The sequence below is a fragment of the Rhipicephalus sanguineus genome, chromosome 8 (assembly GCF_013339695.2).
Source record: "Rhipicephalus sanguineus isolate Rsan-2018 chromosome 8, BIME_Rsan_1.4, whole genome shotgun sequence".
Taxonomy (NCBI): domain Eukaryota; kingdom Metazoa; phylum Arthropoda; class Arachnida; order Ixodida; family Ixodidae; genus Rhipicephalus; species Rhipicephalus sanguineus.
Genome location: NC_051183.1, coordinates 76,549,073 through 76,572,337, shown reverse-complemented (window position 1 = coordinate 76,572,337; position 23,265 = coordinate 76,549,073). Strand labels below are relative to the sequence as shown.

General features: G+C 48.5%; 1 protein-coding gene across 5 annotated transcripts in view; it reads left to right on the top strand.

Annotated features, from left to right (window-relative positions):
* Positions 1-21,594, top strand: part of LOC119402115 (SH3 and multiple ankyrin repeat domains protein 3) — a 209,979-nt gene extending 188,385 nt beyond the window's left edge. For all 5 annotated transcript variants that reach the window (XM_037669228.2, XM_037669229.1, XM_049418502.1 and 2 more), the window contains 5 exons: positions 4,775-4,961; positions 9,839-9,912; positions 11,200-11,324; positions 11,728-12,112; positions 13,750-21,594. In XM_037669228.2, coding sequence (XP_037525156.1) covers positions 4,775-4,961; positions 9,839-9,912; positions 11,200-11,324; positions 11,728-12,112; positions 13,750-16,472 — 3,494 coding nt within the window. In that variant the 3' untranslated portion in view covers positions 16,473-21,594. The remainder of the gene's footprint in view (positions 1-4,774; positions 4,962-9,838; positions 9,913-11,199; positions 11,325-11,727; positions 12,113-13,749) is intronic.
* The last annotated feature ends 1,671 nt before the right edge of the window (positions 21,595-23,265 follow it).

Here is a 23,265-nt window from a genome sequence, read left to right as displayed (position 1 = left end):
CCACCATTGGCTGATGTTATAATCACGATAACACCCTCATTATTACTTTCGTTGTTAATTTTGAGTTCAATAAGTAGATAATATGTATGTTTATATTCTGTTATCACGTTAAAAACACCGAACAAACATTAATATTAGCACTTCCGGTCTCACCGACAGCTCGTGTGCTCGTAGTTGCGTGGTTCCGTTTTCTTCGCTATGCGCAGTGCCGAAAACGTGAATATTTCTGTGCTTTTGACCATCGCCGGTTGCCGTTGAGAGTGGCAGCCGTTCGAGTGTTGCCTCGTCAGCTGGGAACTGCATCGTCGGCACGTTCTCACGACCGACCGAGGCAGCCGTGCAGCATGTCTCCGATAACAGTGCTGGCGTCCGGTAATGGCGGCGCTTCGGGGTCGTCTGCCAGTGCCGTCTTACGAGGCGGTGTATCGGAGTATGGGCCGAAACCGATCTCAGCTGTCATTCGTTCCAAACGAGCGCGCAGGTTTGCTTCCATGGTTGGCAAAGCGATGAAAACACTACGGCGTTCGAGGTGCACACCTAACATTACCAAACCGACGCGCAGTTTTCAAGCACGCGCGATACACAGTGCGATCGGCTCCGCCGTTCGCTGTCTGTTCAGTATGTCATCGAGCCGTACCTCGGCGTATCCTCCCCGTAGTCTCAGATTCCCGAGAAACCGCGATACAGCAACCAAGCAGACTCGCATTTTCACGGTAGCTGCAGACAGCCGGGGGATGGGTCCGCGCCGGCCCGATGCCCCACGATCCTTTCTTCTAGTCTTTAGTTCTTTGTTGTCAGCCCGCACTCGCTGTGCGCCCGCATTCGAAGAGCAAACAGCATCGAAGTACCGCCACTGGGAGAAGGGTGCACGCAGCTTTGCTGTGTTGAATACGATTCAAGCGCGAGCAGTGCGACGAGGCGGTGTATCGGAGTGTGGGTCGAAACCCATCTCAGCTGTCATTCGTTCCAAACGCGCACGCTAGTTTGCATCCATGGTTGGCAGAGCGATGAAAACACTACGGCAGTTCGAGGTGCACACCCAACATTACCAAACCGACTCGCAGTTTTCAAGCACGCGCGATACACTGTGCGACGGTCTCCGCCGCTCGACGACGACCGCGCGAGCCGACCGGAAGTGGCACCACAGACCACGTGGTTGCGCCGAGACGCCAGAGAGAAAAAAATGTCGCCGGCGCTGACGTCGCCTCCTCGCACCTCCGCCCTCCCTCCCTCCCTTCACGCCGCGCGCAGCTTTCCGCGAGCTTGCTACGTTGAGTTGAGGGAGAAAGCTGCGGAACGTGAACTCTATAATGGTAACACCATTTAGACTAGACGGATTCGAAAAATTTTTGCGGCATATGACTCGTGAAGAGTCATACGTCAATAATGAGACTATTCCAATATAACTAAGAAAGGTGTTGCAGGGCCCCTTTAAAGTCAGTCCAGAGCGATAGCTTTTTTTGAAAGCTCTATGAACGTTATTTTTGCGACCATAGATTCATTACTATAAGGCCCAATGACGGTCAAAGATTTAAAGGGGTCGTGAAAAGAAAATAAAGCTGGCCGGTTGTAATTTTCCCTGCTTTAACAAAAGGATTAGACATGCCGATTCCGAAATGTTTCGGCGCTATATTTAGTCTTTAATTAATGATGCCAGTTTGAAATCCAGTTTTCTTGCGCTCCTAAACGACTATGCGGCACTACCGGCCACCATACGTGTGACGTCACGCTAAGGGAAGTTATAAACACAGAGTTAGCTTCCTTTTGCTCTAAAATAATAGATTTATAGGAACCTAGACAAGAAACAAATAACGCGGCAACATTTGCGCTCTGAGTTGTATACTGTGCAAGTACAGCACTTGATCTGCTTGCTTCCGCTTTCAAGTACATCCGGGCTGCGTCATGTATGTATTATTGCCTTCGCTCGCACGGTGCAGCGTCCCAGTTTTTTCTTTCTGGTTGCGTTAGGTTGTGTTTTATGGCGTGTTTTGGGTGGCTTAGTCCTCGCTATGCCAACCGTGTGCGTTGTCAGACAGTGCCGTACAACTTATCAAAGTGGAAACAACGTTCGCTTTCACAAGCTACCGTTGTCACAATCGAAGCGGTATGATGCTACGAATCTCGGCCAACTATGGCTCAGTGAACATCGCTGCGTCGCCATGTTTTGTCGACGACAGAGACTTTTCATTGGCTGACTTAAAGTGACGTCAGCTGCACAGCTGAGGGGAACGTGAGCTGGGAAATTGTAACTGTGATTTTATAGTTATTAAATGAACCCGGAAGATTCCACAAGTCGAGGTATAGTATTGAATGGACGGCCAGGGACTCCGAATACACGCGTAGTTGAAAATTTTCGGAAAACGTTTCACGACTCCTTTAATATTTCATTTCAAGCCAAAATGATGTGCTTGCTGGAGTACTGTTCGTTTTTTTTTTTGTGCGTGTTCGCGTGACTAACACCAGACTTCTCTCAATGTGCTTTTTCCGCAAGCATGCTTGTTGACGAAGTATGGAGCGACTAATCATGTAATTTCTTTCGCTGGCGCTGTAGGCTAGTTCTTTGGTAGTACCTGTTGTCCTGGGAAGCAAGTGCTTCGTTGCATTCTGGTCTTTCGGAACTCTATATTAGGTGCGAAGCATCGTATGGCCGAGTTCAATCCGGTGGTGGTGGTGTGTGGAGTGACGACCCTTACTGCGCATGCGCATCCTCCTCGCCCTCCTCTCCTACGCTCCCCCCCTCTCGCGCGTCTCATTCTCTCCTGCGCAGCGCCGCGTTGAGCGCCATCGCATGCGCGTCCCCTCCCCCTCTCTCTCCTCTCCTGCGACCCCCCCCTCTCGCGCGCCAGTCAACCGCGTTCCCCGCTCGCCCTGTGAGAATTAACGGCTAGGATCGAGGGAAGACACGACACTGCGTAGCGTTCCTCTTCGCGTTCCACGACGCGAGGTCGGTAGCATGCCCGAGGTCGTTAGCATGCGCGACGAACGCCAACTGGAACTGCGATCGTGGAAAGTGCTGCCGGCTTCGCGTCGCCTCATGGGTCCCCTTAGCGTATGAATGGTGTAATTTTTGAATGGCGACGAACGCCAACTGACGCGATCGTGGAAGTGCCTCCGGTTAGCGGTCGCCTCATGAGTCCCCTTAGCGGAGATGGTGTAATTTTGAATGCGCCCTTTTCTCACTTCTTTTACATCTTGATGGTCCTTTCCGAAAGGGCTGGTGGTTTTCTTGTTTAGTTGCTTAGTCTTGATCAGTTTCAATATTCTTAAAGCATTTGCTTTTCTGGTAAATATGTCCGAGTGTTAATCAATCCGCAACTAGCCTCACATAGACAGCTAATATGAGTTGACGAGTACATTATACGAACTCTATGTGTATTGTGCTGTCGGATGACAGGATGAAAGAACCACTGGAATATGATATTTGTGCGTTTCACGCATAGTTTTGATTTGTTGAACTTTCGCGTAAACTTTAAGGAAAGTGTGTATTATCGCTTGTTCTGGTGTTGTTTTGTTTTCTTCGGTCTTTTCGTTTTCTTGTTTATATTTTTCTACACTGTTGTTGGTTCGTACAATGTGAATGTGCGTATGAGAGGAAATTGGCAGTTAAAACTTCTTAAGTGTACTTTGGGATAGCCGACTATAGCGCAGCTTACATTCCCATAAACCATAAACAAAAACAACAGCTAGAGCCCTTGACGATTAGCTATTTACTGGAACAGTGAAAGAGCGTAGGTCGCGGTATCGGATCCCTGCCGCGGCGAGCGCATTTTCGATAAATGCTAGAGGCCCGTGTACTTGAGATTTAGGTGCACGTTAAAGAACTCCTGGTGGTCGAAATTTCCAGGAGCCCTCCACTACGGCATCTCTCATAATCATATCGTGGCTTTGGGGCGTTAAGCCCTAACAATTATTATTATTATGGAACAGTGAAAGATAAAACCACTACAGGCATGCGCAGTGGCACTGACTGCCGTTTCCGAATGCCTAAAACTGGGTAACTTGGTGTCAATTAAATGTACTGGATGTCAGCGCTCGGCGTGGCTTTTTAGAAATTCGCCTTGTCTACATTTGTTGCGCTTTTTTACCGAGAAGCTGCTTTAGTCTACGTGGTAACGTGACCAGGGAGCGAGGCTAGGCGGAAAGGGCAGCGCTGCGCCTACAGAGGCCCGACGGAAAGGGGGGAAATGGAAAATGGAAAGCGTTTGATCGGGCTATAAAACGTTTACTGGTTCCCTCCCATATTTGCGTCGCCGAATACCTAAATATTCAGGCCAGGCAGAACAAGATAAAATCATGACATATTGCTGTAATATTGTAGAGCCCCTGCTGAGCGATAGCCTCCTCTGCAATGCTAGAGCGCAAGACGCACAAGTGTGAAATAGGCAGCCCGCACCGCAGGTACCCTACAGTGCGTGGTCATGACACACGGAGGACAGTCGTCACAGCAAATTTGTAGGACAAATTTTATTGCAAAATTACGCTATTTCTGCGTTCAAGTAAAACTTTGCCTGACTTGTTAGTTTCCCAGTCTGCAGCCGACAATAACCACAGTCGAAAGTGGGGGGGGCTAGCGCCCCCCTTGCCCCCCCCCCCCCCCTGGTAGATACGCCTATGTCCAGAAAAGCAAGTTCAAAAAGCCCAGTAATCCAGGACCAGCTAGGTGCCCGCCAGCTGTGCTGTGACTGAGCCTTGCGCGATTTAGTGCAAGCTGCGCCGTGTCCACATATACATTTTTTGCAAAGATGTCACGTAACACGTTTCCCTCTTATTTCAGTCACCGAGGTGAGCGACACCGGCATGTTGGAAGGCCGGACGCGAGATGGACGCCAGGGAATGTTCCCCAGTGCCGCCGTGCAAGAGGTCAAGATGAGGGGCAGTACGTCGTCTCAGGGACGGGTCAGAGGTCGCCGAGAGATGCAGTCCACATCGGGGGCTGCGACGCTGCCACGGCGGTGGAGAATGTAAGTACCAGTTGGCTCGCGCGAGATCGTGTCTGTCACAGCATGCAAAAAGACACATTGTCATGATTTCTGTCTCATGACGTGATATGCCTCTTCTAGAAGAGTTATAGTGTTGTTGAACACAGCTGGCTGCATGTATTGAACCGCTGTAATATAACACTGCTGTAAATAAGCGTTCGCCCTATCCCGAAGCAGCGCACTGCAAGCATTCATAAACGAGCAACAGTCATGATGTAATAGTGTAAAGGCGCATGACAGCGGCGCTGACGGGCGCCATCTCCTTTGGGAGTTGTCCAAGGGATGCGTAAGCACGCGGTTTGGTTGTAAAGTGTGGCCTTCCTTAGAACAGTTTTCGGATAGAGCATTGTTTTCGGGTGGCATCGGTATTGTCACCTTCTTTCCAGCGTTCCTCAGAATCTCGAGCGGCCACCTAAAGCGCGCATCGCGAAACGTATGCTTGGTGTCAGATGTTCGCGAAACCAGCATTTTCCTGATGCGTGCAATTCTCCATGTCGGCTTTACATGTTGTACTGCAGAACGCTTTTATTTCATCACCGGAACACTACCGCATAACAACGGGCAGCAGCCGCGACAGGCGAACCGCCGCAGCGATCGATGGCGAGACGGAAACCGCTGTTGTTTTCGGTCTAAGCATGCAGCGATCCCCTAGATTTACAGTGGTTCTCAAATGGGGGGGTCCGCGGACCGCAGGGGCATCGCGGAACCCATCCTCAAAAAAAAAAAAAAAATCGGCAGATCCTACGTCTTGTGGGAATCGGTTTCATGCGAAGCAGTCAGCGAGTAGTTCTACGCTGCATTTTTTTTCGTTTTGAGCCAAGCCTTACGACGTAGATCGACGCGTTTTCGTAAGTGTAGTAGTTGTGTGCACATCGTGGGCTTACCAGGCACGTCGACAACATTGGAGTTTAAAGGGTAACTTATGGCCTGAAGTAACCTCAGCACTCACGTTAGAGCACATACTTCATTAAACGAAGTGCTCTTTACGGTGCGATGATGTGAATATCATACGTAACTTTCGTTAGCGTATTCCTCCGGGGTGGAGTAACGCTTGAATATAGCTTGATGAATCATAGGAATGCAAATGCAATGTTTATTAGACTGCTTTAAAAGCGGAGCCGACAATGGAACCACAGATGTTAACTGACGTGACACCTGTATCTTAGGAGTAGATATATATTGTTTATTGCTTTGTTATAAAATTAGACAGCCAGCACCACAACCACAATTGACGTTGCACCGACATTACGTCTGCATAGGGTGTTTTTCCAAAGCAGTTTCTAGACCTGGCGTGGCTCTGTGGTAGAATACCTGAGTGCCATGCAGAAATGCTTTGGGTTCGATTCCTGCTGGGATCCTAATCTTTATTCTTCGCATTCGTCGGGCCAACGCTGCCGATGTCAGTTTTAAATGCGAAGCATTTCTTAGCGAACCTTTGGCACATTGAGCGTTTCTATCTACGTATCTATCTACGTATCTATCTATCTATCTAGCCGCCTACGTCTGGGGGCTCTCATGATCGCCTCCTTAACTTGGTGCAGACCAAAATTGGCATGAGAGGGTAACATGATTTCACGAATATGACTGTCGGTTCATGACATGAATAAAGTGAAAATCCTGTCGCGTACGTCGTCAAACCCTTTCCTCCAGACACGTGTGGCACATACCCGCTTACCACGGGCCGCGGTGCATGGGTATGCGCCACAGGTGATTGACAGTTTATATCTACCCAGGAACGGCGAGAACAGACATTAAATGCGAGAGCGTTAAGAAAAACCGACATCGGCAGCGTTTACCCGACGAATGGAAAGATTGAAAATTAGGATTCCAGCAGGAATCGAACCCAAGTATTTTGCGTGGCAATCAGGTTTTCTACCACTGAGCCACGCCAGGTCTATAAACTGGTTTGGAAAAACAGCCTACGCAGGCGTAATATCGGTGCAAAGACAATTGTGTTTGTGATGCTGGCTATCTAATTTTACAAGAAAGCAATAAACACTACATATGTACTCCTACTATACAGGCGTCATATCAGATTAACGTCTGTGGTTCCAGTGTTGGCTCCGCTTTTATAGCAATCTAATAAACATTACATTTGTATTCCTATGATTCAGCAAGCTATATTCAAGCATTGCTCGACTCCGGAGGAATACATAAACGAAAGTTACGTATGATATTCACATCATCGCACCGTAAAGTGCACTTAGTCCGCCAGAACGACGCAGTGTCCTCTTCGTTTCTTACGAGGCTGGGCGATGGCCTCATGCTGACCGAGGATGATGCCAGATTGATTGAAAGCCGCTTTGTAGAGTAGGCTACGTAGGCCACATACACCCAGGTAGTCTACGCATACGAAAAGCGCCATCCCCTGATGTTGGTCTACGTAGCACTATCCAGGCCTACCAGCCTCGACGGCCTATACCTCACCAACGCAAAGGGTGACTTCAGATTCTAACATGTCGCCGGCTCTATCGACAGACAATTTGTCGACAAAATGACCGAGGCATCCACGATTTTCAACAGCTGTACTATACATCATACTTCACTACACATGGACCCCTTGTCACCGCGATCACGACCTGATCCGATAACAAGTCATGACCAGCTGCTGGTGCTCACTGATAACGGGGATGATGACCTTGTTCAAGAAGTGTCAAGAACTTCTTCCACACATGCACACGGGTTCGTGAAACGTGCGTGCGTTCTCTATCATAATGGACAAGTATAAGCATTATATATCAGCTTACGGCTTCTGGTGTTGGTATAATACCCACGTTGCCATTGCCAGAGTTACCCAACTGTAAACAACTTTTTATATAACACATATGCGCTCTTCAACATATATGTGTGCGTATAAAATTGATACGAATCTTTAGCGTCATTTTGTAACGTTTCGCTCAGTAAAAAAAAAAATTACGCCACAGTCACCTTCCCACCGCATGCTTCGCATCACATCGACTCCTAGGTACGTGGGATCTGCCGAATTTTTTTCTTGATGCTCTCGAATCTGGGTAGATATAAATTGTCAATCACCTGTGGCGCATACCCGTACACCGCGGCCAGTGGTAAACGGGTATGTGCCACACGTGTCTGGAGGAAAGTGTTTGACGACGTAAGCGACAAGATTCGTCAGATCCTCTTACCATCCCATGCAAATTTTGGTCTACACCAAGTTAAGGAGGTATCGCGAGAGCACCCAGACGTAGACGGATAGATAGATAGATAGATAGATAGATAGATAGATAGATAGATAGATAGATAGATAGATAGATAGATAGATAGATAGATAGATAGATAGATAGATAGATAGATAGATAGATAGATAGATAGATAGATAGATAGATAGATAGATAGATAGATAGATAGATAGATAGATAGATAGATAGATAGATAGATAGATAGATAGATAGATAGATAGATAGATAGATAGATAGATATGAAGGAAGGAAGGAAGGAAGGAAGGAAGGAAGGAAGGAAGGAACGAACGAACGAACGAACGGATGAACGAACGAACGTTCAAAGTGCCAAGGGTTCGCTAAGGAACGCTTCGCATTGACAGCGGCCCCTTATAATTTTTGGTATGCTTCACCGTATAACACGTCTGGAATGCGGCGGAGCTGTCTTACGCTTCCCCTTCTCCAAGAGATCGCTGTAAAGCTTTTGTTGCCGTTTTCTAGCTCGCGAGCATGCTTTTTCCAGGCTTGCATATTTGAAGAGCAAACATAGCGAGAAACTGGTTGAATGTGGCTGCAGACGGCACAATTTATTGACAAGCTGTTGAGATCGAAGTGGTGTGGCACGCTCCATGTTGTGGTTATGTATGACGCCCCCCCCCCCTTTATTTCGCTGCAAGGGGTCCCCGAAGCACCCATGGCTCAGATTCACTGCCCTAGAAGCTAGCGTAACAGCTCAGCTGTAAAATGGCTCTGCGACGCTCGCCTGGCTGTCACACCGCTTTCTCCTGGAGTAATCACAACCAGGCTAGAGGGGAGACGCAACGCGTGTCGCGTCTCATCCTCTAGTGCGGCCGCGGTGTAATTTTTTGTTAACGCCTTAACACGCCGCTAGATGGCGACATTAGCCCAAGGTCAGCGACCAATCGGCGACGCTTTACTAGCTGTCGCACCTACAACACCGCTTTATCTGGTTCCGCTCTGCCCGTGCGAAAGGAACAGCGGGAGGAACAGCGCGCTGCCGAAGTAATCGCGGAGTCCACTTCCCCTCACAAAACTGCGGCACACCTCTCCTTCACCTCGGTAAGACAGCCGTACTATCTGCGTTTTGTTCAAAGCGGGAGTACTTTCTGTATTCTCTCAACAAATATAGATACTAGGTATACTGAAACATAAAAGTTTGTCTCTTCTGATAAAAAAATGTAACTTAAGCTGAAAAAGTGTTGTCGGGAGATCTGACAATGTTTGTCGGGGCAATCATGTTTCTGTCCAAAACCAGCGAAACAAACGTGTATCTGTATGGTAATAGTCTTTGGTCATACTAGGCTATGAAGTTACGTAAGTCAACCCTCTGGTCTTGTAGATAGTCAACTGCTTTTCTAAACACATGCTTGCGCTGTTCTTGTCGTCATATAACTTTTGTTTCTCGGTCGTTTTTTTTTTTCCTTTGCGCTTAGCAAATTTGCCTGGATTGCGTTTTATATTCCGTATTCCCTTATTCTTTTGTCGTCGCATTTCTTGTCTATGTAGAACCGAACTTTACTAGCAGCCAGACATGCCTTCTTTCACTGCTAGCAAAAAACGATAACTCCACTAATAAGCCGATTACTTCAGTACTTTGCCTTAGGTAAATCACAGGCTTGCACGCCTGTGCAATATCTAAAGTGAACACGGTTCTTTTCGCAGGTACGGCGAACCACGTACAGTGGTATTGCAGAAGAGCAAAAAAGGCTTCGGGTTTGTCCTTAGAGGAGCCAAAGGTGAGATTACCATCATCATCATTAGTTACCTCTGTTATCTCTGACTGATGAGAATTAAGGTATCGGTACGGACTAGTTGATATTCCATGTTAAACTTGAGTACAGCGCAGGTAAAGACGAATAATAATAATAATATCTGGGATTTAACGTCCCAAAACCACGATATGATTACGAGAGACGCCGTAGTGGAGGGCTCCGGAAATTTCGACCACTTGGGGTTCTTTAACGTGCGCCTGCATCTAAGCACGCGGGCCTCAAACATTTTCACCTCCATCGAAAATGCAGTCGCCGCGGCCGGGATTCGAATCCCGCGACCTTCAGGTCAGCAGGCGAGCGCCATAACCACTAGACCACCGTGGCGGGGCCAGGTAAAGACGAAGGGACAAAGAACCTACAAAGACAAGCGCTCGTCTTTGTCGGTTCTTTGTTCCTTCGTCTTTTTCTGCTCTGTACGCAAGTTTGATCATGGAAAGTTTCTGCTGAGGATTATCTTGTAGGGCACAAATTTCCAACGGCTGACGGCTTCCTGATGTCAAATTAACACATAAACAAACGAAACGAAGTGCTTATATTTGTGTTTGTCTGAAAAGTTCACTAGCATATCAAAAGTTTGTTTTCTTGGACGTGAAAGCGGATGTCGAATGTCCTCTCCATCCACAGTATGATGCTGGCATTGATGCTATAGGTACCGGCTTGTCCAATCGTAGAATACCGCTGAAAACAAAAGCGCAAAGACAAAAAAACAATAACAAATTTTGCAAGAACCCTCATGGACTGAGGCAACCCAGGATGCAGTAGGAAATTCGGTGATGACATTGATAACGCCTCGTCACTGAAATACTCCAAGCTCATTATCAGATGTGGCACTTAAGCGAAAATATTAAGCAGGCTTAAATTGATTTTGATACTTTCCCTTCAATAGCACCTTTATGCCACGCCGTTTTCACTGTATAGTTTACCTGACCAGACCTTAGTTTAAGGTAACATATAGTCGTATCCTAGGCCTATAAACTGCCAGATGACCCCTGCAATACTTCTGGAGATCTTCGTTTGTGAAAATAGGGTTAACAAACGGGGTGAATATCGCAATAAGAGCAGCTATAGGGGCTAGTTGGTTGTACATCTGGGGGGTAATCGCTCTTTTTTACCGTACATGGACTGACAATACACCAAAAACACAGAGCGCAAAAAAAGAGACAGCGCTCTGTGTTTGTGGTGTATTCAGTCAGTTCCTGTACGTTAAAAAAGCGCGATTATTCCCAAGGTGATGAATATCATTATTTGCAGCCACGAGTCCACTGATGGAGCGGCTGCCAACGGAAAACTGGCCGAGCTTACAGTACTTGGATGACGTGGACCAAGGTGGTGTTGCGGACCTTGCTGGCCTCAAGAGAGGGGACTTCTTGCTCGAGGTGAATGTCAGCTGGCAGAACTTTCGAAATATAAAGACGTCACTTAGTACAAATTGTTGCTGCGCTAGTTTGTACATGCGTACCGAAACACTAAAACCTTGTTACAACCAAGAAATGACTACAGACGGAGCAAAAAAGAACCCCATTTTCTGTTTTGTCTCTAGTCCTTCCTTGGTGGTTACGTCTCTTTTTGTATTTCGATAACGACGTCGCCTTGAAATTCACTCGTCGTGTTGTTTTACTGCAGTCGTCGAATTGACTATTGTTGGTATTGGCTGATATGGAATAGAAACATTTCGGAATAGGTTTTCCTTATCATGCCCCTGTGGGCCTTGTGGGCCTTTTAGATGCCACTCAGAAACGTCCTCTCTCGACGAATTCACTTCTCTCTATGTCCGCGCAGATAAACGGGCAGGACGTCTCCCAAGCGACCCACGAGTGCGTGGTGAACATCATCCTGCAGCAGGGCGACCTGATCGCCATGACAGTGCTCACGGTCGCCGGCACCGTGCCGGGGCTCGCGTTCTCCCAGGGTGGCTCTTCGTCCTCGGCGCCCTCGTCTGCGCCGGGCTCGGAGGCCGGCAGCGTGCCCGCGGCAAGCAGCAGCGTGACGCCCCCGATGCTGCAGGCCAACGGCGCCGTGGCCGGCGCCTACCGGCAATGCGCCACATTACCGCGCAAGCTGTCGGCCAAGAAGGCCCCAGCCCCTCCCAAGAGGGACCCCAAGACGACACTCTCCGTGGGAAGGGCTAGGGCGAAGTCCATGGTCGCAGGACTCACCGACATCGGTACGTGGATTCATGTTAGGCTAATTTCTGAAGGGCCTTAAACAAACAATGAAAAAAGATACCAGGTCGAGCTACACTGAAATATTTCACTGCTGCAGAAATAAAGTTTGGAATGAGACATTAAAATGTGCTGTTTAATATTTTTGTTTCATCAGGAAAGAGTAGATGACAGGGGTTTACGTGATTTTTTCTTCCATTAGAACCTGCATTTCTTGTCACGCTAAATGCATAAATATTATTAGCTTCGTTAATTACGAATTTGATAACCAGTTCATGGAATATAAAATTCTGTTTGGCATGGATTTCGTCGACACATTTAAGTGTAAGCTAGTTTCTTCCTAACGTAATCTTTATGCTATTCAATATGAACAGATTAGGCAATTTATAGAGTATCAGACACACCCAAACTGCAGCAATTGCAGTACAGGACGAGAATATGTGCCTTCACTTCGGGTGAAATTTCACTGAAAAAAAGACAACAGTAGTCAGTAAGAAGAGAGAACATGACAAGTACTAAACTCCGCTTGTCCTATTAGGCAATGTTCTTGCGAAGTACTATTGTCTCATCTTATGTGTGATGTATTATTTGTTTATTGAAACAAAAAAATTGCGGGCAGTTTGCGCTTAGTCGCGCACAGCTTTGCACAGCGAAGCACGGACGCGTCCCCGCTCGTACTCCCCGTCGACCGACACGTCTAACTTCGAGATGCGCGGCTTCCTCCTCGAAGGTACGCAGACAGGCTGTGCACTATAGAGCGCAGGTTGCGCGCGATGTCGCCGTCGGTGAGCGTGGCTTAGCTATTGCGCATGCGCGGCTTGGCCAAGTGGTGCGGTATCTGGTTGCTAGACGACGCGATGCTTGCTTCCTCTTTGTATTTTTTTTTCTCTGTCTACACGATTTATTTCTCTCGTCGATGTTCTCTCTGTCGCCCTTGCTTTCTATTTCTGAATTTATTTCTATTTCTCCCTTTCTTATTCTTTCTGTGCTAGGCTTTACTCTCGCCCCTCTTCCTTTCCCTCCTCCTCACCGTCACATCTCTCCTCTTCACGCTCACTTCCTTTTCCCACCCCCTTGCCGCACTATACTATACAAGGCTATGCAACGCTCCGCTAGAGTGCCTAGATAGCCGATTGGTTAGGACACTTGCCTTCGGATCGAGGGTACGCGGGCTCGAATCCCGTCTCACGAAGAATTTTTTTCAGGCATGAATTTTTCTCTTTCTTTACATCTTTCTTTCCGTCTCTCTGTTTGTTTCTCTTCTCTTCTCTCTCTCTCTCTCTCTGTACTCATTCTCAGGTAACTACACAGTGGCACATACCCGTTAAGACGATGATAGTTTTCTGCGATCGACTCACAAGAAACGATTTGCTAAACAGCTTCGCTGTTCAAAATAAATGAAAATGTTGTCACCATTTCTTGGTGACGGCTACCTCTTTCCACTTGGTTGTTATGATAAAAACTTTTAAAAATAAGAAAAATAGTATCTATATGCAGTTCTGCATTTATTGAATTCAAAAGTTCAAAAAGCGCGTGCACCTCTTGTCTGCTTCTTATCTGGTGTGGTTGCATCCACTGAAACAACCACTCTCTCATTGGCGACTAGTAAGCTTTTTTTTTTATTTCTGTGTTCCCACAGAAGTCCTGGACCGGACGCTGAACGAGTACGACTCAGAGGGCCGCTCAACCAAGAGTAGTTCCATCGAAAGCATTCCGAAGCAGAACGGAACCACCTCTGCGCCCGCCGCCTCGAGCAACGCAAGCGCGTCCGCGACTGCGACGGCAGCAGCGACGGCGGGCCCCGAGGGAACCAAAACGGCCTCGATCCGCAGCCGACCCGTCCGCATGACGGCCGCCGAACTCGAAGAGTTTCTCACGCGCCAGAGCGCCGAGCGCAAGCCGCGCGTGTTCGGCAGCGTCGCGGCGATGAAGCGGGCCGCCCGCGGAGCGGGGCCTACCATCCTCAAGGACTTCAACAGCGAACCCGAACTGAACGCAGCCGAGACGGACCTGGCCCGGCGAAGGAGCCGGAGCCAGGAGAACCTGGCCATCTACGGCGAGTCCTGGAAGAAGATGGAGGAGATATGGAAGAAGCCAGCGACACGGATCTACGCTGAGACGACGGCAACGGCCACTGCAAAGCAGCCGCTGCCAGCGCCACCCAGCGGCAACACCAGCGCTTCAACACCGCCTGCGGCGGTCTCGGCTCCGGTGTCGGCGGAACAAGCTAGTCAGAGCTCGCGGAAACCACCGCCGAGCCACCCACCTCCGCCACCGCCAGTGGGCCAGATGCTGAAGGTCGACGTGTCGAACGCGATGGGCGATTACGCCAACGTGGACGGTATTCCAGACTCAAAGGTCATGTCTAGCTTCAGGCCGGGAGACAGTGCCAAGCTGTATGCGTCTCCCGAGTCCCTGACTCACGTAGCCTACAAGACGAGCGCCGAGGCCCGCGGTGCGGGGCGTCCCGGAAGAACCCCTGCTCCGCCCGGCTCTGGAACGCGGTCGCAGTCGCTACCGCCCCGGATTCAGAACAGGGAACCGTCGGAGACTCGCGAAAATGTGGTCTACTCAACGTTCAGGGTGGTACAGCCCACACCGGAGACGGGGACTGCGCGGGCTGCGGCCAAGGGCAAGAAGGTCAGAGGCCCCGCGTCCGTTCAAGAGGAGCCGCCACCGCCTCCTGAGAAGCCACCGTACATTCCCGAGCCCGACTACGACAGCACGGATGAAGAAGACGAGCAGGTTTCCAGGAAGCTGAAGTCGGGAGACATGGGTACATTCAAGGCATCGTCCGGTGGCTCGAGACGGGACGAGGCGCCACCACCACCCGAGAGGGCTCCTACGACAACTACTACCATGGTGACTGCAGTGCGCCACGATTCAGATCCGAAAGTGATCGCTACCAAGAGTCACACGCTCGAGCCTCGCTCATCTAGGGCTCAGGAAACCATCGTTCACATCAAGAGGGACCCACTCGAGTCCGAAAAGCTGGTACTCGAGGTTTCCGCCGGTTCCGTGCGCGACAACATCAGCGCGTTCGAGAAACGGAGCGCCGGCAGTAGCACAGCCCCAAGGCCCACGAAGCACGCTGGGTCCAGGGACCACCATCACCACCTTCACGATGAGCCGGAGAACAGTTCCAGCGGCGTGTCGTCGGATGTCGAGGTGGAGAGACAGGAGCTCAGGTCTTACGATCAGGCGGCCCTGTCCAAGCGACTCAGCGCCTACTACCTCCAGCGACGGCAGTCCGCCGAGAACCTGGTTCCCGTGACGACGACCGCCGCAACCGCTGCGCCTGTGGTTTCGAACCTCGACTCGCACCTGAACCAGAGGAACATGCTTGGGCGGCATCAACAGATGGTACCACCGGTCTCTTCATCAGCAGCGTCCATGGCGGCTACAGCGTCTTCCATCGTGGCCAGCAACCAGGCCATGCGGAGACCGCAGGCCGCCGACAACAAAGCCGTCTTGGGTGGCATCCCCAAGAAGACGCTCAAGATCCGGCTGGACCAGAAGGTTCACGCGACGAGGAGGACTGAAGGAGCGCCGCGCGCGACTGATGCAGCCGCAGACGGCTCGAGCCTCAAACGCAGCATAGACGAGAGCCTGGACTTTATCAGGCTGCAAATCGATTCGCTGGGTCTCTCATCCGTCAATGAGGCGGACATGCTCACCGAACTGGTCCCGCCGCCACCCGAGTTCTCGCATGGAGTACGGCCTCAACAGGCTGAGCCCATCGCGCCACCGCCGCCCGAGTTTTCCGACGAGTACCACCGCCGCTTCGATCACCACCACCAGCCGGTGCCTCCGCACCACCACCAGCCGCAGCAGCTACCGCAGCACCAGCCGCAGTCGCAGCAGCTGGCTCGCCACCAGGCCGCGCTTTACCACCAGCTGAACCAGCCGCAACAGCAGCAGCACCTGCCGGCAGCGTACTGCCGCTACAACGGCTCTCCGCAGCACCACCACTCGGCCACGCTGCGGCCCACCAGTTCAGCGCATCATCAGCCGCGGCCCACGGTGCACGATGTCTACCGTCCCGGTTACGGGACCCTGGGCAGGCGAACGGATCCTCAGGTACTCGTCGTCCCTATCGAGCGGCAGGCGGGGGACTTGGCCCGTTTGAAGTCGGTCCAGCGGGAATTCAGGCAGAAGCCGCTGGTCGAGTGGAGTGCCCGGGACGTGAGCGATTGGCTGGAGTCCCTCTTCCTCCAGGAGTACAGGCCGCGATTCGTCGAAGCCGGCATCACCGGAGTGAAGCTGGCCAACATGGACTCCAACGACTTCATGGGACTGGGGGTGAAGCAGGTTGGCCACAGGGTCAACATGGAGCGCTCACTGAGGCGCTACATGAAGTAGGCATTCCTTCGTACCTGCCGAACACACTTAGCTCGCCGGAATGGCACGTAGATAGCGTCAGGGTTGGAGCCGTTTGGTTTGTCATTTGACAACGTGTTGGGTGTCATGCGAAGTACACGGATCAGAGAACAAGTGGGCAGAGTGAGCATCGCAGAAAATGGCTCGGGTTTCGATAATCAGCTTATTTCCTAGCTCCACGGGAGTGTATCTTCAAGATAGTTAAAGTGAGCAAGGTCACACGAATATGCGCTCCTTAACTTTCTTTTTGTTGGATATGGTCTTCCCCGCACTCTCAAGATCCTTTGTTTAAGACCAAGTGATAGAATTACAAGGACGTTTCGAGGTAGTGGTGTTGTATCAACGCCGCTATATATGGTATCACTACATTGGCATCGAATCCCTGTACTTCGCCAGCACTCTGTAAACGGACTTTATTGCTTTTTTTTTTAGTCCCGCTGTTTGCTAACGTCGCCACGCAGGTATGACTCTTATTGTGTTATAAACACTGGAAACTGCAGCGTACAAGCGGAGTGTGTTCCTGGCGTGGCCACTGTAACCGTTCAGCGGTGCTTAGACGTGCCGGTCTAGAATTTGCTCTTTGAGGGCTTTTAAAAGCGATCCCTGCCAATGACGCGAGTCAAGCGATTAATTTATTTCGCCCTGAATGCTTGTACAGTTGCCTGCAATACAAACCGGAACGGTTGGGGCACGGCACTCCGGGCTCCGCAGAGTGCTTTCCTTTGGTGCGTATGTTGCAAGCACGCTGTCACTGTAATTCGGTGATGACTGAAGAAAAAGTTCAATACCTGCCCTTGTTCCTATTTATATTGCGGCCAACTGGATGCGAGGTAGCAGCTCGTATATCTGGCACCTGTGCCGTAGTTTTGTAAATATGCTGTAGGCTTTATCATTACACCTGCTTCTGTCTGGCGTTGCTGAATGACTTTTGTTTCGCTTACTTGTAAATTGAGCTTCTCAGTGATGTGCAATCTGTTCCACGATCTTATCTTGGAGTAATTTATCTCTAATATATTACCTTGATTGTTCCTGTGTAACAGAGTGTGATATAGTGTCCAAGTTGTTGCCATGTCGTACCCGTGTGGTGATAGTTGAAACGATGTCAATATAATAAGCACAATTGACCAGATTTTCGTTTCGTTGCTGTACCGTAGTGAACCCGAAATGCCAAAAATGTGCATACTTTTTCGCAGTTTCTCTCCTCGATTTTGCTTTGTGTTAACCCAAACTTGCTGGGCGGCATGTAGAGATGTCTTCGGTTGTGTTATCCATGCGTGGATTGATTCCTGCTTAAGTTTGTTCTCATTGCTTTGAACGTGCAATTTATTTCTGTTTGAGTGACTGGTCAGAATAGCCGAGCGTTTCCTCTTGATAATAGTTCCCGAAAACTGTACAAGTTTACAGGCTGACCTGTCCATAGTTCTTTCCGCCGAAAACACAACTTTTCTATATCATTTTAATCGGATAAGAGTCTATAATACTGCCTGAATGTGACAAGCCATTTGAGGCTTCGCATGATGACCCTCCACATTACAGTAACTCGCTGACTTTTTCAACACCGAGAAAGGTCTCCCCGCTCTGTGCTACCTCCGAAGGTATACTTTACGTGTGAAATAATAAGGGCTTAGAATTTAAGTGAATATTTGATGAAGCAGTTCTTTGTCGGCGTACTACTGATGTGCACTGTTGTACGCCAAATTACAGGATCAATCGAAATTGCGTTGAGGAAGCCCCATTGGCATCAGCCGTGGCAGGCGTGAAAGGGTTCTACGACGTTTGGCATTCGGCGGAAAGACTGAGCGCGATATACCTAAATCTATCGTCGAAACTGTAAATAAAAAAAAAATAATTGCGTCTTGGAATTGTGGTTAACAAATGTTCCTGCAGCATTTGTTTCACGAACATTCAGAACTGCATGATCTTGTAACTCAAGGATTCAAACAGGAATTTATTCAGTCGTAACTTTTTCCAATGCAAATTGACTAGTCGTTTAGCACTGACAACCATTTAACAATCCTGAAGTCTTCGAAGCTTCCATAAGCTTGTATCTCGCACATCGACTTTGTAACCTCATCGGAGTTTTCATCGGATGTGTGCGATCATTCTTATAAGTAATGCTGAATAGGTTACAGAAACCAATGAACAAGCATAACCAGCCTTTCTTCCCCCCCCTCCCCCCACTTCTCCCCCCCCCTTCTTCTTGACAAAACACAGACTTACCATTCACAGCCTACCTCGCACCCGTATGCCCTTGCTTTCGTATACTGTTGGAAACAGAATGCCTCAGACAGACAGGGGCGATGCATACTTTTGCAAGAACATTCTTCGAGCACCAGTCCGCACACACAAACACACACATACAGTTCGCGGGCAACGCTTGTCAATTCCAGGCGAGCGTGCCGGCATACAATGCTCAATTCGCCAAAGACGCGAGGCCAGATTCTGGCGAAAACTTGCGACGAATAAGGTCACGTTGTGCGGTTCGCAGAAGGACTCTCGAAGGAAGGTCAAAGAGCACGTCTGTGAAAGCAGACGGTCTGGCTCGTTGAGCTGCAAGAAACGCAGGCGATGTGGCGCTGGAAGCTGCTGAAGACAAAGATGAACGCGACAGCAGATAATGTGGAAGTGGATAGGAGGGTGAAAGACGAAGTGAGAGTAAAGGCAAAGACGAGAACGCGAGACGTAGTGAGACTAGATAGCAAGCCGTGTTCTGAGCCACAGCCAAGTGTTCACCTCGGCGTTGCAAGCATGTGCGGGGAAACTTCTGCGCCCACAGAAATGTATTGGCAAGTACACTAGTCGACTTGTAGCTGCAATTGCTGTCTCTTTTCTTCACGTTTCTTTTGTACTTTTCTTATTGAATTGCATAAATTGGATTCATTACGGTCGGACTGTTGGATGAGAGTGACTCGCGTGGAGTTCGTACCCAAAGCCTGTGAACCTGTATCGAATGAATCGTACAAACGTGCATTTGCACTATCTTCAAAACACAGTATAAGAAACAAAGCATCGACCAATTCATTTCTTTCAAATAATGGTCGTCCAACTTCTAGCATCTCATTTAGACTCTGTGTTCTGCGTTGAATCAGACTATTCTATCAAGGAACAGCGTACATCTTCAAAATGCGTGTCCTGTACGCGGCAAACCGAAACAAGAGTCGCAAGCAGTACCTTTGCGGTTCCACGTTTCGGCATCGTGCTCAAAGTCGACTAGTGGTATGAGCCCGCAGTTTACAGAACGAACGCATAAGTTTTTGTCGAATCGAAAGCCCGTCGTCTCTGGCTCACATTTGCAAAGTAGGGGAGTGTAGTACGCGTCATACATCGCCAGGAACCGTTTTCTGAGTGCGTGGATGAAAGGTTTTTTCGCTTTTTCGTGTCATCTATTACCCGGACACAGATGAGTGCGTGATAAAGCTTTCTTTACCGAGACCATACTGTTTTCGCACGAGTGAATGCTGGTGCCGGATGACTATTTTCGCCGCGTTACAAGCGATTAACGTATTATTTATTCTGCTCCGAATTAGTGAACCAGACGTTTCTGCATTCATAGAAAGCCTCCGTTCTATAGCCCCTTCTTTTTGACAGCAATGGGGAGGTAGGGGACGCACACTTTGCGCGGCTTTTGATGTCGATTTGCCTTTTACGCGTAGCTCGAATTATGCGCTGATGTTGCATTATCTATAGCAAAACGTTGCAGAGTACTGGGCGGTATTCTTTTGCGAATGATAAATTTTCGAGTTGTTTCGCGATATAGGCAAGCCACGCTTATTCGACTTCATTTATTGGCTCGCCGCCTTCATCTCTGCAATAATGGAACATTTAGTAAAACATGACTTTCCATTCAGGACTTACGTCACTTGTTTGGCTGAACGGCTTGTTAAGGCTTTTGTGAAGATTTATTGGTCATACAGGACGTTCTATTCAACCACAAATTAGAACGTGTTGGTAGTTAGATGGCAGTGCGATGTCCTCGTTTTGAGCAATCTACATTGCGAGAACATGCAACATTTATTAAAGCAGGAAGCTAGGATAGTCGATTTGAGTAATTTGACACATTGGCCACATTAGAAGGTGCAAAGGCCACACGAAGGCCGGATGTCTGTCCGCTGTTTAGTTAGTCTATGTCAAATTATACATACCCTTTGCTATCGTTTAGCAAGCAACTCTCAAAGGCAGAGATGAGTTCTAGGGTTGTTTAAATGCGGCACTCCCGAGAATCTAATTTGCTTATAGTCGACTTATATTCCAAAAGATTGTCATATTTTCGTGTATTCAGAGTTAGTCGCGCTTTACGTGGCCGAGGGTGTGCGCAGTAGTTTTCCTTGGGTTGAAAACATGGGACTGTCGCTTTATTTTTCCTTTCTTCTTTTGTAGGCATATTTGTGCAAGAATACATTTGAATAATGCAAAACGGAATAGTCAGGTACACGCTGCTTTAGTTCCTTAGTTGTAAGTACGTTGTTTTGAACGTCTCGGGCTGCAACACACTTGGAAGGTCGGTCGCGAAGCAAGGGTACATCGAAGCAAGGTTCATGTCCTTCTCTTGAACACATGTCACGCTGGTACTGACTTGTGTACGAGGTATAGTGGCGATCACGCAGCCGCATGTTTCATGTCTCAAAGTGTGTGATAGTTCGAAGTAGTCTTTCCCCGAGTGCTTCAATATTCTTTTGAGAAGTTTAATGTCACCTCATGTATAGGAATGTCATGTCAAGAGTTGATTTGCTTGATGTGTCATGTCGTTTGTAATTCAACTTTACGTTATGTTTATGTAGGACAGCTACAATATGCTTTCTTCTATCTCCGCTTTAATAAACAGAATTTCCTAAATTCTTCAGGCACGTAAATTATTCTGCGTTAGAGAATAATTGAGCCGCCATATGCTTGTTGTAATGGGAAAGCGTGTAAGACAACGCAGATCCAAATATTGTCTTTGCATGTACATACAAACGCTGAGTATTTGACGAGTGTTGGCCATGTATCTAAGTCTCGCGCATTCATTTGCGGTGGCATTGTATATATATATATCTTATTCAGTGCGTGAATGTGTATATGTAATATGTACGCACATATTACAACATAAAGTCGATTTAAAATATTACCATTGTTTTGTTTGTTTCTTGCCCCTCAACGCACCTGTATATGACGTCAAGACAAAACACTACGGGTTAACTTTGCCCGGTGTTTGAAGGGGTGGCGCTGCAGTTCCTATGGAATTCCTTGGTACCGTGGATATGGTGCTTCTACGCAGTCTTCGTGCGCTTATCTTCATTTCTGTGCAACAGTTCATCAAATTTAAAGGCTTTAATGTCATTTATGCTTAATAGACAAGCAGTATATCGATACGGCTGCTTAGCATTCTCACACGATGAAATGAGGTATTATGCGTATCACTATATGCTATTTGTATAAATGCAAGCGCGAAGAACTCGTTAAAATGACCAGAGCTCACAGAGTTCCCAAACTCGCTTCAAAATAGTCGCGGTGGCTAAAGTTCGGATCGAAAGTCCGCCGCAGTACTAAAGTGGTTACAGCGCTCGGCTGCTGACCCGAAAGTAGCGGGTTCCGTACTGGCCGTGGCGGTCACATTTTGGTGGAGGTGAGATGCATACGACCTGCGTACCGTGCAGTGTCATTGCATGTTGAACATCACCGGATGACCGAAATTTCCAGAGCCCTCCAGTACGGCGTGCCTATTGATCATATCGTGGTTTAAACGTGTAAAACCTCAGATATTATAAAGCTTAGATCGAAGAACGGGCTCCTAGGGCTGTGTCATAAAAAAAAAAAAACTTGCCAGAGATTGACAGTACGCGTGACATGCCCTCAAGTCATTTTTGTTCGTGTTTTAATCTATGCTGACGGTGCGTAGCAATGTTAAACTCGGGGTTGCTGTTTGAAGATTCCGGGACAAGAAATCTAGTGTACGTCATACTATGCTTTAAATTCAGGCATGCGAGTGCTACTTTTGGCATACAGCTGCCGACTTATATTACAAGAACATGTAGTCAGAACCATCATGTAGCCTGGTGAAGCTTGCTCAATTCATTGGACGTACAATGCAATCTATGGCGACAATAAAGGTAAGACTTGACAAGAAATGCATGTCTGTTCTCTTTAACTACTGACACATCACTATCAGATGGACAGGTGATGTAGCGAACAGTGTGATCTCTAGGAGTGCCACAGATCGACTCCTCAGCTAGCTACCACGATGTAACAGTGTTTTACAGAAATTCCCGCTTAACGTAGCCCCCACCACATAGTTTTTTTTCCTGAAGTGATAAGGTTTTGTGGCGTAGATTTGAAACGGCCACAGTCACGTCTCCTTCCCTCCTATGCCTTATCACACATGGCGAAACCTCACGGCAACTTGTGTCCTAGCACCACAGCCGACTTTAATCACGTCTTTCTAAAGTGCCCGAACAAACCCAAGCCCCCGTGGCAAGGGTCAGAACACCAGGAATGTTGGGAGGCTGCTCTGCGCAGCCTGCAACCGGAGCTACAGCTTCAGACAGTGGGCTGGGCCTGAGGGGTCGCCGAAGCACAAGAATGTTCGGCCATCTAGAGCGGCCCGAGGGCCCATCGTCGTCCTGCTTCAGTTTATCCCCCCTCGCTCACAGGATTCTTTCGGGAATCGATAAAGTTGTTTACGTACCTGCCTCCCAGCGATCTCCATGTGATCTTTTCGTGCCTCATTATTTTCGCGTATTTGGGATAAAATTATTAACCTGATCACATGATCTAGCCTCTGTAAGTAATGCGTCTGGCT